At 36.6% G+C, this 17,881-nt stretch overlaps 1 protein-coding gene across 3 annotated transcripts in view; it reads right to left on the minus strand.

The window, feature by feature from the left end:
* The window catches only part of KIAA0232 (KIAA0232 ortholog), a 62,503-nt gene that overhangs the window by 42,867 nt on the left and 1,755 nt on the right, over positions 1-17,881 (minus strand). For all 3 annotated transcript variants that reach the window (XM_030270692.4, XM_030270691.4, XM_030270690.4), the window contains exon 2: positions 919-1,422. In XM_030270692.4, the coding sequence (XP_030126552.4) occupies positions 919-1,149 (231 nt within the window). In that variant the 5' untranslated portion in view covers positions 1,150-1,422. The remainder of the gene's footprint in view (positions 1-918; positions 1,423-17,881) is intronic.

A 17,881-nucleotide genomic window follows, 5' to 3' on the forward strand; every position in this document is an offset into this window, starting at 1 on the left:
GGATTTAAAAAAAAATAAACTAGGTGACAATGGAATTTCTGAAGCAGTTAAGCAGCAATGCTTGAAGTATAACCAAAATAACAGTAATGAAAAAAGACTAATAATTAAGCTATCAAATAATAGGTATTTGCTTTTCTTCCTTCCCACTGTCACCACAGCCACCTTCTAAGACAAAGTCTATGTTTAACAGCATCGTCAGCCTTTTCTGAAAACACTGTAATTTCTCTGAGTCCTGAATCCAAAAAACTCCACTATTAAAAGTATTTCTATACAGATTCATGATGCAGACAAATAAAAAAAAAGAAAAAAAAAAAAAGAAAAAGGCTATGGAAACTGAACAGTATGTTCTAGGGTCACAACTCTCTTGAATGCTTTTAATCAGCATTCAGCAGTAACATTATTTTAGAAGAAATGAATAATGTATGTATAATAATTTATTTCAAATACCTGAAGACTAAAAGATATTTGGAGGGTATTTATTCTTTACTGAAAATAGCGCAACATGAAATCCATGGGAAGTGATGGGGGGGGGGGTCTACAAACTACTGTGAAGCTGGTCAATTTGACACAGTTTACAATAATTACATTCATTTACTAATGTTCCAATATTAAATTAAGCTTCTAATCACAAGTAGTGATGATCTTAATTTAAAACACAGATACTCCAGTGTTATCAATTCTGGTATCAATTGTAGCCATGTGAAAACATTGTTTAATGTAACTCCCCATACAGCAAACTAACTACTTTAATCTCAGCTCACCCATCAAATCGGATTCCTGTGTGGTTTATACCCTCCTTCCACCCACACACTTAAAGACAACCACCCCCCCAACTGAAGCATACCCAGGTATAATACACAAAACATAACTGGTACAAAAACTCACTTTCACTGGACAACATCTAAAATATGTAAATACCTGTTCCTGCAGGTCGTAGTCATAGCTATCATGCAGCAGAAGACTGAGGACATACCGAGTATAAATCATGGCATCAATGCCACACTTCTCTAGCTCTTGTCCCAGCCAGGTCTGCACTGGACCCAAAGCATGTAGCAGAGACATTTCAGAAACAGATACAGGGCCTGGATAAGAGCTTGAGGAGCTTTCAGATGGCAAACCATCCACAACAACTGTACAGATAGGGCGCATGAATCTAGGTGGTTGGCATCCTTATAACGTGAAGCATTTTCTGTAGTTGATTTTCCGTCGATATCTGGAGGTGATTTTCACTCCAGTAAATAGGAGAGAGGCTTGACTTCTAGGACAATCATTTATATTTCCTGGCTGTTAGCCGACTAGAGACGAACATCACTCTTCAGGCATGACCAGTGAATAAACTAAATCCTAATAGCAAACACATATGTAGATGTGTTTTTCTACCTTAATTTCACATTGAGGCCAGATGCAAGTCCCCAGCAGGACCTATAAAGAGGAAAAAATGATAAGTTGTGACAATATGTATCCATACATGAATAATATTAAACAGTGAAAAAAACCACTCAAAGTAGAAAGCAGTCATTTACATACTGCTTACTCCAAACATATCGTACATCTACTCAGTAGTCATTTTGAAAAGTGACAGGAATTACTTAAAGGTGACTTCTAGAAAAGGTACTTTTTACTGTAGGAAGAGAGACTCTTTCATCAAAGACTTCACAATTAATTTGTCAATTGAAACATATGTCTGACCTAACTTTATGGGAAAGCTGAAATTTTATTATTTTCCCTAACAGCTAAAACAACCCCACTCTTCTTACAAAAATCTATGTTAGTTTGAATAAAGACTGCATATTTTGCATCACTAGAAGACAATATAATCCTACTGTTTTGCAGTGATACCCATTTCTGGAATAGAAGTGTTTTGTTTATAAAACATTGAATTAATAAAATTAATCTGATCAGGAGTTTTATAAATTCTACTACTAAATAGGTACTACTACCTTCAGGTTCAGTTTTTTTGGTGGTGGTGGTTTTTGGGCTGTTTCCTTCGCTTCAGTTATTTGCTTTGTTCCAGGACAGTAAAACATTTTCTCATCCAAAATCTGTTCTTATAAAAATATAAATCCCTGGAATAACCTCAAAAATTTGAGCAGAGCATAATTTATCTGTGCCAAAAATTAACATTTAACCCTCTTTACACAAAGCATGCACCTATCCTACCTGAGAGCTTAAACTCTAAACCATGTCCTAAAATAGACAAACTATCCTAAGACTTATACCACCCACAATCACAAATCAATCTTGATAAGCCAGGGGCAGAAGGTGCAAGCACTACACACATCAGCATTCTGCTCTTGAATGCAGAAATTGTCAGCCCAAAAAAGGCATTTTTGGATTGGTCTACTTATCAACCACATGCCAATCTGGCATTTGTGTAGGCCTTCTTTCTCCTCTCCAGCTTCTTAACATGAGAAAACAAATCTCAACTCCAAGCAGGAAATATCCCTTCACTGAAAGGAAACAAAATAGACTCAAGTGACTAAGCATAATCTGCTCTTTTGTTTCAACCCCAGTGCAAGATAACCAACACACAACAGGCATCACCTAATGCAACTTTCTGAACTAGATACTGGGGACAGCATTTCAATTGGGCATCATGTGTTCTGTGGCCAAACAAAACTGAAAGTAGATATGCATCAACACAACAAAGGATGATCGTTTTTAGGAGCTCTCTTTACACCACCACACAGGTACAAATGTATATTCCAGATTTTTCAAAGTCAATTGCAATATTACCAAATAGAAACCCATTACGATCAGTTGCTACAAGTTCACAAAACCCCTTCCCTCTCCTAAAGTGACCTTACTGCTGTGGCTGCAGTGTTCATTTTGAAAAAGGGGATAACACGACATTATTCAATATTGCTCAGCAGCATGTTTCAGTTAGTAAAAATCTTTTAAGTAAGCACAAATAAGAGTAGGTAGAAACATGCTGCAAGGCACTGGAGGTTATTGCTTCATCACATAATTAGAGAACAGATAAAGTACAAGAAAAGTCTAGTATTGTGACCCAAGGTAGTCCAAATCCAAGAGCCACAGATCCAAACTCTTAAGAAGTCCATATTCTCTTAATTATTGAAGAACAACATTCCAAAAAATCTGTTCAGTCCTGTTGGCTGTCCACAGCACAGCATGTGATGAATGTTCTCCCCAAGTCAATGACACAGTCCTTGTTGGCCCCCCAAATCCTACATTTCACAGATATGGGAAAACAGACACTCTTCATTTATCTTTTTTGATACATGGCACAGAACTACCTAGAGGTTCAAGGGAACGGGAGCCTCAGTCCATCCCACTGCTACCAGCTTGATGCTAGAGCCACCAAAAGATGCTCAGAGCCTGGAAAGGGATCATAGGTCACCAGGAGAGCACCTGAAGAGCAACACAAAGGAACTTCTGCCACTCCAACCAGTAAATCAGCTCTACTGGGAGCCCAGCTAAAATGCCTCTACGGAAACACGAAAAGCAAAGACAATTTAAAAAAAGAAGTTAAAGACATGCACATGCTTGCATAGCTATCATCTTACCAGCATCACTCAGACATGATGGGATGACTCCTATGACTGGAGTGTTGGAATGGAAGGATACAGGCTGTTTAGGAAGGACAGGCATGGGAGACAAGGAGAGGATGTTACCTTTTATGTCAGTGACTGGAGTGAACGGAGCTCTGCCTTGGAATGAAAGGTTAAGGGTCAGGATGAAAGGGAGGGCAGAGACAGGCCATGTTATACTGGGGGTCTGCTACAGGCTCCCTGCCCGGGAAGACTGAACTATGAAGTCCTCTACAGACCAACAAGAGCAGCCTCATATTCACAAGTTCTGGTCCTCATGGGGAACTTCAACCATCCCTATATCTGTTAGAGGGACAACACAGCAGAGCATAAGCACCTCAGGACCAGGAGGTGCCTGGAATGTGATAATGGTGATACCTTCCTTCCCTGAGTTAGAGAAGCTAACAAAGAGAGGTGCTATGCTGGGTCTCCTTCTCACCAAAATGTTGGGTTTGCTGGGGAACATGAAGCTTAAAGGCAGCAGCCTGGGCTGCAGTGATCATGAAGCAGTGGAGTTCAGTACCCTTCCTTAGGGCAGCAAGGGTGCACAGCAAGCTCATTGTCCTGGACTTCAGGAGAGCACAGTTTGGCCTTCTCAGGGATCTGCTTGGTGGAGGGGCCCAAGAAAACTGGTTAATATTGAAGGATCACCTCCTCCAGGCTCAGGAGTGATGCATACCTACCAAAGGAAGTCAGGCAAAACACCAGCCAGCTGCATGGTTGAACAAGGAACTCCTGGATAAACACAAGCAAAAAAATGAAGCCTACAGAAGGTGGAAGCAAGGACAGGCAGTTTGGGAGGAATACAGAGAAATTGTCCAAGCATCCAGGAAACAAAATAGGAAAGCTAAAACTGTGATGGAATTAAATTTGGCCTGGGACATCAAGCTTGATGAAGCTTCTATACAAGAAAAAGCTTCTATAGGTACATCAGTGATAAAAGGGTCCCATCTCAAAGGAGACCCAGGACATGGACAAGACTGAGCTACTGACTTCTTTATTCTGGTCTTCACCAGCAAGTGCTCCAGACACACTGCCCCACTCCCTGGAGGCAAACATGGGGACTGGGAGAATGAAGACCTGCCCGCTGCAGCACAAGGTCAGATTTGAGACCATCTAAGGAACCTGAAGGTACATGAGTCCATGGAACCTGATGAAATGCATCCCCAGGTACTGAGGGAACTTAAAAGGTGCTTGGAAGAAAAATGGAGACACTTTTTATGAGGGTGTGTAGTGACAGGGTTTTAAACTAAAAACTGGTAGATTTAGATTGGACATTAGGAAGGTATTTTTTACCTTGAAGGGGTGAGATGCTGAACAACTTGTCCAGAGAAGTTGTGCATGATCTGTTCCAAGCATTCAAGGTCAGGCTGGGCAAGGCTTTGAGCAATCTTATCTAATGAAAGATGTCCCCGCCCACAGCAGTGAGCATTGGTGATCTTGAAAGATTCCTTTCAGCTGAAACCGTTCCGATTTCTACGGCAAAGCTTCTGGCTACTGAGTAACTTCAATCAAAACTTCGACACATTGTTTATAACTCCTTAGCTAAACCTAGCAAGGACTGAGTTTATGCTTCAGCTTTTCCCTGAACGAGATGATAATGGGGCCTCTCTTTTCTATCTGAACATTCATTTAAGTGAGACATTTGAGAAATTCAGTTCTTGAGACCTAAGCTAACAAAATCTGATTGACTTCAGCTGACCAGTTAAAGTGTGTCTTGCTTTTATTAGACGTGGAGAAGAGGGAAAAGTCAGCAAGAGAGAGACAGATTATAAGAGGAATTATGAAACCAGACAACAAAATTTTTGTAATTTGTTTTGCACTCCAGCTTTTTTGAATATAATATTCCACTACCGCTTTTAACATTCAGTTACATGATATAAAACCTGGAAATCTAAACAAATTTATTACATATTATTTAAGAGTTCTCATTTTACAGCTCTCAAGTACTTTGTTTCACAGATGGTCTTAAACATTTCCATTATGTTTTAGAGTTAACAAAATTTCATAGAGTATTTTTTCTAGCCCAGTACTAGAGAGACTTTCCATATCAAATTAATACAAGTCACTGAAAGAGCAAACATTTCTGCTGATAGATGTGAAGCTTGATTTTAGAGATAACACTTTCTGACAAATAAGTTATTATCCCTCTATTTCACACTGTCTCACTAAAAATAATTTCTCCATCCTCACAAGGCCACGACTAATCTGAACAGAGGGAGCACATTACATCTTAAATAATTAGTGGAAGCCTAGTTATTTTAACTAAGACAGAAAGAATTCTCCATTTCCAGCTACAAAATATGACAGATGGACATGCCCTTTATCAAGAATTACCAAATACAAATTTAAACATCTGTATCAATACTTTCTGAAAACTACTTTTTATTTACAAAGTAAAAAATACATGTTAAAACTATTTCAAAATAATTTTGCCTTACTCCACTTCTTAGTTTATTTTTTCCTTTAAAGTAACTTTCAGTTTTTGCAATACTAATCAATGACCTTAACAAGGTCACACTAGATAAACTGTCAGCAGCTTATCCAGTAGAGGCACAAGAGCCAATTTATAAAGCATCTTCTAAAGGAGTGAGAACACAATCTAGTACAAACACTCAGATTTTTCAACTCAGGCTGTCTTTAGAATACATGTATTTCTCAAAATTCTATTCAGCGTGATAGACACTAAATACTCTTTTGATCTACAATAGACAACAGAAGAAAATAACTAAGCCTTAGTCTCCTTAGATCCAGCAAAGCAACAACTTTATATAACCTATAGCAAGCACCAGAAAGGAGGATCAATGATATGGAAAGTGATGCTGGAGCTCTCCAGGTTTGTTCCCTACACCACAGTTGCTCTTTCATGGTAAATAACCTTTTTTGAAGGCTAAGTAATCTAGTCTTCCCCGTAAAATAACTGGAATATGGGTACTGTAATAACAAATACACCAGACATTTTTTTAAGTGTTTTGGTACTACAATAATGAAAGTAACACAAACGAATTCTTGTAGCAGTTATGTCTGTGGGATACAGGATGACAGCACAAAATCAGAGATTACCAAAGAATGCAGTAAAAGAAAGGTATAATGAAATCACTCTTCAATGAAGTTGATACAAGCACACCCAAGAAAGTGCTAATGTATGGATTATCAACAGAAAGATTAACTAAAAGTTCATGCCGAGCAAGACAATTCCACATCTTTAACAGCTTTTTCCCTCCATATTCTCTTTCATACTGTTAGAAAACAGTAACCAAAGCCAAACCACAAAACCCACTGAATTAATCTAAAGTAACCTAATCTCTATTTTATCAGTACCAAGAGGCCTCTGAAAATTGTGTATCCATGCAGCAAGGTCCCAAATAAACATTTTTCTGTAAATTACAAAACCCCAAAACAATACAATGATTTAACACTCTTTCAAGTTTTCTTAAATATCAACTTTTAAAGCAGTAGAAGACACTGGAATAAGAAAGTAAAAACTATACTCTAACAATTGTCCTATCAGGTAAACTAAAGGTCCCCAGACAATGTCTTGGGGATCATAAAAGGTAACTTGAAAAGGAAGCAAATTGTCTGCAGGCTTGAATTCACTACATTGGGGTCTATACCATCATTAGAAAAAAAGAAATGTTACTGGATTATATACTGAAAGGTAGGTATTGAAAACTAATATGCTGTTTACTTACACAACCTGCAAGTGAGTCTCTAAAAGCTCAAATTTACTCTTTACACATTTTGAGACATTTCTACAGAGAAGCCAATCTCTTGGATGATCCATAGATAATACTTTTCCTTCCTCCAGTTCTCAAAGGGGAAAAACATTCTGTGTTTCCAGTGTTTCATGCTGCCTACTGCTACATGTTAACAATTAGACCAAACACATTCTCACACAATAGTTAAGTCAAAACTGCTGTTTTATACAAAGTTTCCTCCATAAGACTTTGAAATACACCAGCGCATTACACAGTTTAAATTAACAGCTCTCATTTACAAAACTTTTTTCCTCCATTTGAGACTGTTCATTTATTCAATGAACAGAGGAAAAAAATAGATTTTTTTTTTTTTTAAATGTGGATAGAACACATTTTTGTGGATAGTCCACATTTTTTAACAAGGACAATGTTTTTCAAACTAATATTTTTTCCCAGAATTGTTTCATTAAAAGCAAACAATATCTCTTCTCTCTGGCAACTACAGGTAGGGAAAAACCATGAAAATCCTAATTAATATTTTAAAAAGTAAAAACTTTATCAAGTTTGGTCAACAACATACTAAAATCACATACATAGTGCAGTAAATTTCAGTCCCCTTTACAAAACTGTTAGTCAAAAGCATGACCACATTATATGCTGGCAACAGAATTCCAAATTGTTCTTATATATTGTGGAAGAATCTACAATTTTACCCTAATTTCTCCTGTTTCTTTCTACAAAAACACTGAACAAATCCTTAATAGACAAACTAAACAGCTACACACTGGGAAAGGCATTGTCAAAGCCCAAAACCAAAGCCTATTTAAAGTCTAGCAAGCAACAGAATTTCTGTGCCTAATTTCACATGGTATTTAAAAGACATGTGAATTTAGAAGTAAGAGAAGTTGTTATTTTTTAACCACATTCCTTGATAATCTAAGGAATTTGGCTGTATAGTCTTCAGAGCAAGGACAGTTTTTTATGCACTGGTGATGTTTGATGTTACTGCACAACAAACAGCAAGAGCAGCAGCTTGATTCATGACCAAGGCACTGAAACACTACAGAAATACTGTCCTGCCATGAGAAACAGAGATTAAACACCTGGCTGGAATCAAAGCACTAAAAGTGGTCAGAAGCATAAAAGCAGCTCTGTGAGTCACCTTTAAATATACATAAAACCATCTTTTTTAAGAAGCATTACCAAGAGGTGCAAGAGTGATACAGGCTTATTTGTAATGGGTTTATGCTCTATAGGGAACTGATGTCTAACAAGGCTGGGCTTATGGTTCTAGGGTAACTCAACTCAAAGAACCCACAGGGAAGACAAAAACCAGTGTGTGGGTGTTACTGCTAGATTTTTTTTTCCTTGCAAATCTGCAATCTTATTTTCATAACACTTATCCAAATGAAAATCTGAAGCTGCTAATCCTGTATAAAAGCTTAATGGAATTACTCAAAGGAATCAAGAGCTACCATGTAAGCCCTAGTTACTCTAGGTTAGCAAAGAAAAAGAACAAATATAATCAAGATGACACAAGGGGAAGTCACAAGCACAGTTCTGAACAATTCTGCTCTGGGACCTGTATTACCTGGAAAATGAGATGAGTGACACAGTTTAGAAGCTACCAAAGGACAGCAAGTGATCAGGAATAGTGACTTCAGAACCACTGAAAAAATACAGAAGGCCATTATGAAATTGGACTGGGCAACAAAAAATAAAATATAGCATAAGCAAACTATGAAATGAGGCAGAGGGGCAATAACTACCTGATGCTATTCAGGCATAAATGAATGAGTTGTGGGCTATTAATCCATATCTCTCCTGACTGTTCAATATCTTTGTTACTAGAAAATACTAATGAGTTAGTAAGATCTACATACAAAACTTCTCACAACAGCTAGTAGAATTTCTTGCAAGAGATACCAAAGACTAAAAAAAAAAAAAAAAAAAAACACCCAAAAAAACCAAACCAAAAAAAAAAAACCACCAAAAAAACCCAAAACTTAAAAGGCTTTCAATGGAAATTGAGTAAGAGAGATCCCTTGAGAGTTTTCAACTAGACAAACCATATCAGGGCCAGGAAATCCCCTAGGCTGAAAATAGTATATGGCTGAGGGAGAATTTAGGAGAGGTATCATTCTCCCTGTCCTGTTTTTGTCCCTAACTGCTCCTTTAGAGACGATGTTGCAGACAAGCGCAGGGTTTATCAAAGTCTTTGTCTGAACCAGTACAGCTGTTCTTGTAAAACATTTATGTTTACCATCATACAAGAACAACAATTCAAAAAAACAGGTGCTGGAGGAGTGCAACAAACTGATCTACTCACAGGGCTGCACATTATTAACACACAGGAACTTTGTTTAAAGATGTCAAAACATCAATCCTGTCAGGGAGCAAAAACTGAGCTGTGGGAAACAGCTGTTAACAGACAGCAGAATTAGCAGGTGAGACACTTGCACTAGGGGGTCAGTTTCATATCAAAGACCCCAAATTCTTGTCATCTGTGTATTCCTCACTTCTGCAAAACAAGTATGTACACAAAAGTAAAACTCCTAAACTAAGAAAAAAAAGGCAAGACAGAAAGGGGAAAAGCATGACCTAACAACAAAATCTGCAGACACTGTGTACACCCCAAAACTTCATCATTTCATAGAATTGCAAGGTTTGAATGTGCCTTCATAAACAATACTCTTTTGGAAAGGTTCTCATTATGTACAGCAGGCTTGTAAAGAATCATCTCTGCAGAGTGGAGACTTATCAAGTAGTCCTTCAGTATATATAATATTATTTTTAAAAATTCATTAATAAGCCTAATAGTTGGCAAGTTTTGCAGATCATGGTTCAGTGGGAGTCTTGGTAATTTGGGAAGCAGATTTTATCTTCAAGATGGAAGTATTTTTATTTCACAGCATCACTCAAGAAGCTGCTTCAGGAGGTCAACTTAATATTAAAGTTGTATTTTAAAAAACCCAAAAGCAAGCATGTCATTATGCAGCACATAGATACCATTTCAATAAACAGAATGAGCTCAGAGCATTTCTGACAAAATAAAACAAGACAAATAAAATATCTGATAGCACAGATTATGCAATTGCACCAGATAAATTTAAGTACAGCACATCTGTAACTTGCAACCACCTCAACCCCAAGAATTAGATCTCCAAAAATTTTGCTATTTAAGAAAAACTTAAAACTGTTAAAAATACCTCCACTGATCATATTTAAGAAATGGGAAGATATCTGAAAATTGCCTGAATCTAGAGAAGTGAAATGCTGCCTCACAATTATCAAATGCCCAGCTACCATTAACAATGGCAACAATTATGTTATTTAAGAATTTATCCAAAAGGTTATTCAGCTAGCAATACAGTACTAATAATTCCATTTTATCCTTAAAAAACAACAAACATAAACTGACATGAGAATTTTTTTTCCAATTTAGTTTGTTACTGTCTACACTGGTGTTTGAACCAATTTTTGCTTTATTTAAACATGACTACTTTTTTTTTAAATCTTAGCTGAAAAAGAAAAAAAATGTACACATACAGCATAACTTAGATGTATGATAACGTTTTAGAAGTCTAAAAATACAAATCAGCATCTAATGACAAAGAATCTTAGTAAATATTTTTCACATTAAAAATTAATTGAAACAATGTTACAAAAAAACTTAAAGTAATTACTGCTGCTGCTAGTACAAGTACCAGTTTGAAAAACCAGAAGTGATAGTTTTTAGAGCAGTAGTAGCTAACTTCCAAGAGAACAGCAGCAGCAGCATTTTGACAGAGAAACTTCTGTGGATGACTAGAAGGTGAGTTAGCATAACAGGAACTGCACCACCACTGCACACTGCCACCAAGACAGGACAAGGCATTTCACTGCTTCTCTCAGCCGTCCCTCTGTGCTCCCACTCTTTCCCTCGTACTTAACACATCCACTGTGCAGCTGCAGAGATGAACTCTATCCATTTTTTGTTCCAAATGGAAAAATTTCATTTCTGGTAACCCAGTCTTCAAAAAATACAAATCAGTGATCAACCCACTCTCTCACCACGAAATTTCTACATGTGGCATAAAAGAGGAAGTGGGGTTGCCCCTTCAAGCAGCAACCTGCTATTAGATCCACTTAAGAATAACAAGAAAACATTAGGCAGGCAGAATGCAGAAACTACATTTTAGCTAATTCAAATCCAAGCCTTTCAGATAATGATTATTCTTAGGAATGTGAAGTGTGGAAGCCAATTCAGGTACTTCAATAGGCATGATATTTATTTCCAATATTTTTACAGAAATTCACTAGGCACCTATGCAACCATACCCTGTACTTGTAATATCAAGCAGACTCAGTCTCAAATAGTAGCCTGGTGATGACAAAGAAATTACTGGTTCCTTCAGATTTTCTGGGAGAGAGGCAGGTGTTGCTCTGTAACTAACTGAAAATAGAATGGATCACCCAAGTGTGGAGAATCCAAGAGAATGAGAATGTGTAGTAGTGCAGAAGACTACATGTGCAGACCTCAAACACTGAGGCACTGCCTCACCTTATACTTTACCCTCCATCCATCAGTGTAATTTCAGTACCACTAACATCAGCTTTCAGACCTTTCTGCTATATTTCTTTTACCAGTGAAGATAGTTGTATTATTTAAGTTTCTCAGTTTAAACTTGCAGATCTTAACAGTGTACCAGGCCAATGCCAGAGACACCCATCTTGCTCTCCCTTGTTTACCTCAGTTTATTACACAGGGATTGCCTGGATGGGCTGCCACTGGACCTGAGAGATCCTGGGGAGAAATACTTTTCTAGATGCAACTTCGAGGAGGAGAAAGCTACAGTATTTTCTGTTCAGTCCCATGAGAATCTTCACATGGACACTATTCATCAAAAGCAGTACCTTTTACTATGTACACAAGCAACACACTACACATCATTGATTACCATCATCATACTTCAGTAACACTTCCTCAAATTTAGGGAAACATTAATGGAGTTAACAGACAACAAAACCAAACAGAACTGTGATCACATACATGCACATATTTTGAGTTCACCAAGACACTCATCTTCAGGATTTTTGGCAGTTGAACTCTGTAAGCTTTCTCCTACTTGTATCTCACTATATCTACTAGCCTTAGTATCACTTAGAATATATGAAGGACTTAAAAACACAACACAGGATACAGTCAAGTAATGGAAAGATTAGATATATGCTCTTGACTATTTGATCTTTCCTGCCCTCTTGATGTCCTTTATTTACTTAACTTTTAGAGCAGTTCAAACTATCTGTTAGCAACAGGTACTTGCCTGTGTTTGAACTCCATTCCCAAGTGGGAATACTAATACCTTGAAGCCTGTGCACCAAGTTACACATCTGTGCATTAAAACAGACATGACCCCAGTTCTGAACACCTCTGTGAGCAGACACAGGCACCCACCCATGTACCCCAACACGTGCTGCAGACTCCCCCAGGGCACAGGCAGCCACCAGGTAGAATCACCCTCCAGGCCACCAGTGGGACCACCCCAATAAAATATTCAGTGTTCTTCATATCACCTGGAATCCAGGTGGCAGTCTTGTAGTGCAACCATACAAGATTTAGTTCAATTAATACACAATTTGCTCTCAGGCACACACTGTATCTTTCAGTCGGGCAAGGAAAAGGAGTATGAATTATGAATGCCAAAGATCCAACTACCACCAGTGTTCATTTAAAGGCTACAATATTTGTCCTGCTATTTATACTTGCAAGGTTAATAATCCATCTGTATACAAACAGCTAACTCATTAAAGACCACACTGTATATTTTACTCCAGTTTATTAATTTATTTAATTTGTATGAAGGTATTTTCTGAACGCTTACTATTGATGCTTTCTATACTTGGTCTGCAGCTCAGGGAGTTAATTACTGTCTTGCTGAAAAGCTTTAAATAGCCTCATAAGGAGTTTAAAAAATATAACCTCACCTAATTATATAGCCTTTTTGACAGTTATTTTAATTAAAAAAAGTTTCTATAAATTCAGTGGGAAGTCATATACAGACAATGTTTTCATTAGTAAGAGTGTAAGAACTTATAGGATGTGTCAGCCACAGGAGGCTCAGTAAACACCAAGACTTCTGACAAGTTGAATTTGCAAGCTCTACCACTTAACCAGCAGAGAAGATACTGACTTTACAGCACATACAATATGGTAGGCCTACAAAGGAAATAGTTTCAAATACTTTTACCCTGCCCCTCTACCACCTCTGATTTTTATTACAAAATATTAGTAAATTAGCTTCTATCTATTTATGAAAGTGAGATCCAAAGTAGGATACTCGGCAATTTTGAAGAGAACAGCAAGTCAACATGAAATCACTTCTATTTTAGCATTTGCATGAATTTGTATAGGCATTTATTGTTCAGTTTATGTTGGAAGGCTGCCAGACTGTCTTTTTCCATTAAAATAGTGATGATATTTGTTATCGTATCTCCACTATGTTGTTTAAAAACACTATTTATTTTTAAAAATTAATAATGGAATAAATAGGAAAATTTAATATTGTTCTTAAAATAATACATTTGTTGCTTGATACAACAATGACAGCTGATACTTCAAATGACAGTTGAATAGGTCATTTTACTAAAACACAACCAGAAAACCTCTTACAAAAACAGCAGGTCAGCATTACATTAATTCTCTTAAAGGAAGTTACTGTACTGTTAACCAAGGCATTTCTTTCACAATTCAAGAACAAAGTTACTAAAAACTGGAACTCTGAGGTTTCTCTGAAGTCAGTAAGATATTCAGTTCAAAGAGGCTGGTGAAAAAATCATCTATATATCATAAACTAATACCTGAACTTACAGAGGCATTTTAAAACTTTGGTGTCACCTCACACAATTCAACATGACTTCCATCAAAACCGCTATAAAAACATCAATAAAACAAAAATTATTAAGGTAATTCAGTTTTGCTGTCAAATGCAGTGGATTGAACTTGTAACCCAGAAAACAGCCAGAAGAGGAATTTACTGAACAGTAGTCTTTAGCTAATTAGTAGTAGTAATTAGCTCAAAATCTTCAGAGAGCAGAATCAAATATCATGAAACAGTAAAGTTTTAAAAGTACTTTTAAAAGTAAAGATATGAACCCAACAAATAACTGGAAGCTGGCTCCATTTCTTTCAGGATATCCCAGTGTCCTAAATACAATGCAATATTTAAAGTTGCACATCCACTCAGCCAGTCTTCAATTTTGGTTCAAGTTCATAATAACACATTACAGTGTTACAAGGATCTAGTGAGAATTAATTACTCATCCAGTAGCAGCAATATGCATTACTGATTTCTTCATTAGTGATTCTTCAAGCAGACCTTTTCCTTTAGGCTAATAAAACACACTGTTTTCTTAAAAAGTGCATACGACATGCTAAATCAAAAAAAAAAAAATCTTGAATCAATCTGTGTTTTAGCATGTTTTCCCATTTTACTATTGATGATTATTATCTCAATCTAAGTCCTGACTATGCTAACACTACCTGGAATAACCCTGCAGAGGATACAGATCTTGCAACTCCGCTCTGCTGCTCTGATGTTAAAGCTGTGCCATCTTATGTCAGGTTGCTTTATTTTTTCTGGCCTTCAGCTTACCCACAGTCTCTTACTCCCTTATCTCTCTCTGTACTTTCTTCCACAGTCTATAGATGCAAAATCTCATCAGCAAGGCACCCATGTCTGCCTTCAGAATTCTTCTACAACCAAACCATAAAAACAAACCATAAAAAACAAACTCACACAATTTAACAACCTACAAAAGGGAAAACAGCTACTCCTTTCCATACAGCACCTTAAACTCAAGCACATGAAAATGAAATTTCACTTGAATTCACTCAGTGGTACAGCTGATAGAAAACTTCATGTAGGTCTCTTTTCCTAATCCTAGCCCAACACTCTATCCAGCAGACCTTATTCCTCTGGTAAATCAAATAGTAACTAGAGGAAGATTTTTAAAAGCTGTAAAAACTCCACAAAATTATTCATATTTCATCCCAGTTACAACTTATTTTTATTTATTACCAAACCTTTTTGCACAGAGTATAAATTTTCACATGCAATCCTTTCTAGAATAAGGCCTAGAAAGTTACAGCCACAAGTAACATTAGCATGGACTGCATATTTGAAAATTCTTCCTCAATACAGCATAACCCAGAAATTTAAACATTCCCCAAATTGTATTAAAAATGAAAATCACTACAGCAAGCCTGAGCACAGACTTAACAGGATATAATTAAAATTACATGTAATATCAGAACAAAAAAAATGAATTTAAATACATCCTAATTTATATTTCCACACTAAAAAAAATTAAAATATTACATATAATATCACAAGAGTTAAAAATTAATTAAAATACTTCATTATTTAAATTTCCACACTACTGCCTCAGAAATTAGTCTCTTGGAAAGACAGGTTCCATATGTCCTCTTTGGTATCAAAGTTATGAACAGAATTTAGATGCAGAAACAAAACAAACAATGTATAGTATTATGCAGGTAGATCCAAACATCCTGCATATGAAATTATAAAGGAAGTAGATAATTAAAAAATTTAAATACTCAGTAGCTTCCAATAAAGTTACAGAAATAGCTGCTAGTAAGATGTCTGTGAAAGAATAATCTTTGTACTGAATGTTTAAATGACTGAACCCTTCCCCTCATCCCCAACCACCTCTATGGGCCAATAAAATACTCATTCAATCTCTTAATATCCATTAAAAATGTACCAAAACAACTTTAGGAAAGTAGAGCAAGATGCTTTTTAGTAAAAATATTATAACTAGCCCATCTAGATATTTTTCTGCTAAAACATTCTGACATTCCTGCAGTTATGTAGTACTTCAGATTAGAAAAATCTAGTAAACTATTTCCAAATTAACAAAATAACTTAATTTTCCTTCCAATCAGACAATTTTCCTTTTGTCTGTGTATTGAAACATCACTGAGCACATCAATACTCATTTGAACATTTTTCTTTTGTAACATGTGATTGACATTAGTTGAAAAAAAATTCCTGGGGCAGGACTATGGGGATGGACAACACAACTTATTTCTGCAATTCCATTTACAATTTATCCAACCAGCCTGTCACTTTTCTTGGACAAAAATGAAGGATACCAATCTCTGCTCCATGAGACAGAATATCCTAAAAACAGACTATCCCAATAAACAGAACATATTAAATAGCTTCTACAAGATCAGTTGTATTCCATGCTCCATTAGCAATGCAGATAATGGGAATATTTCCTGCTAACTCTACAGGAATTCTAAGTCTTACTGCCTTCACCACATTCTGCTTTACCAGACATTGTTGCCTATCCTATTACAATACTAAATTGTCACTTTTAGTTATTAGCTATTGCTTAAAGAAGCAGCAAACTGAGACACGATTTTGCTAGGATTCCAGCTAAGTATATAAAGCGTCCATTCTGACTCTACAACATTATGCCTAAAACCCAGTAAAAGCCTTCAAGAAAATTCACCTGTGCAACCTCTTGGCTGCTTCATTCCCCCTATTTGCCTAGAAACAAGATGCTCAAGATGAACAAATAATGAAGTTTTGAACAGTATCTAGATCTTCTTCTGACCCTATTCCTGCTAGAATGCACAGCAAATGAGCAAAGGAAATTGGTGACATCATTTTACCCCTCTGGAATTTCTCTTACTTTTAAGAATAACAAATAGCAACAACAAAAGCAGTGGGGAATGCTGAAATGTGCCCATGAAACAGGCATAATAAAGCAAGAGAAGTTCAGGGCCTCCATTTTTTCTTCTTGGGTCATATGGATCTCTCTGACCTTTATTTTCCTTCCAATTCCACTGCTCATGAGCAGTAAAGCTGGAGGGTCATATACTCAATCCAAATTTGCAGAATCCGTGGCCTCAAAGGGTCTTAATCCCAGTGGTGCTCCAAACAGATGGATAAAGTTCTGTCACTGTACACATGTTAATATCTGTCAAGCAGAACATGGTAGGGATATACGGTGCTGAGGCATTTAATGTCCTGTCTCAGGATTTCCCCTATAATTGTCAAGTATTTGAAAATAAATAACATCATGAGCATATAACATACTACTAATTTTATTCAAGTCACTTACATCCCCTCTTATATCTCAATGATGAAAAGAGAAGATTTTGATACCTATATGGTATGCTTTATTGACTAGAATGATTGTATACTACCATTTTAGCATATCCATACTAACAAGAAACAGCAGATGGAAGATTAGTACAAAATAAAATCTGTACAGTTACATGTCAAGTAACAATCAAGTTCCATGTCATTTACTTTTGTAAGGCATATTTTTGTCTTAAATAATAAAGAAAAATGTCAATTACAGACTTTCATGGATTGTGAGGAGTTTGAAATACCTAGGGTTTAAGCACTGCAGTGAAGTACTTTGTTTTACACAATTATCTACTGAATCATCACAAGTTCACTTTTGACAGCTAAGAAACCAAAGTCAATCAGCAATTCCAACTTCATTCCAGGAATACAGAAAAAATATATGGTGTACGAGAGAAACCATAAACATTTTAAAGGGTTTGAATGAAGAAAAGCAACTACACATACCACAGAGGCCTCCGATCTC

The sequence above is a fragment of the Taeniopygia guttata genome, chromosome 4 (assembly GCF_048771995.1).
Source record: "Taeniopygia guttata chromosome 4, bTaeGut7.mat, whole genome shotgun sequence".
Taxonomy (NCBI): domain Eukaryota; kingdom Metazoa; phylum Chordata; class Aves; order Passeriformes; family Estrildidae; genus Taeniopygia; species Taeniopygia guttata.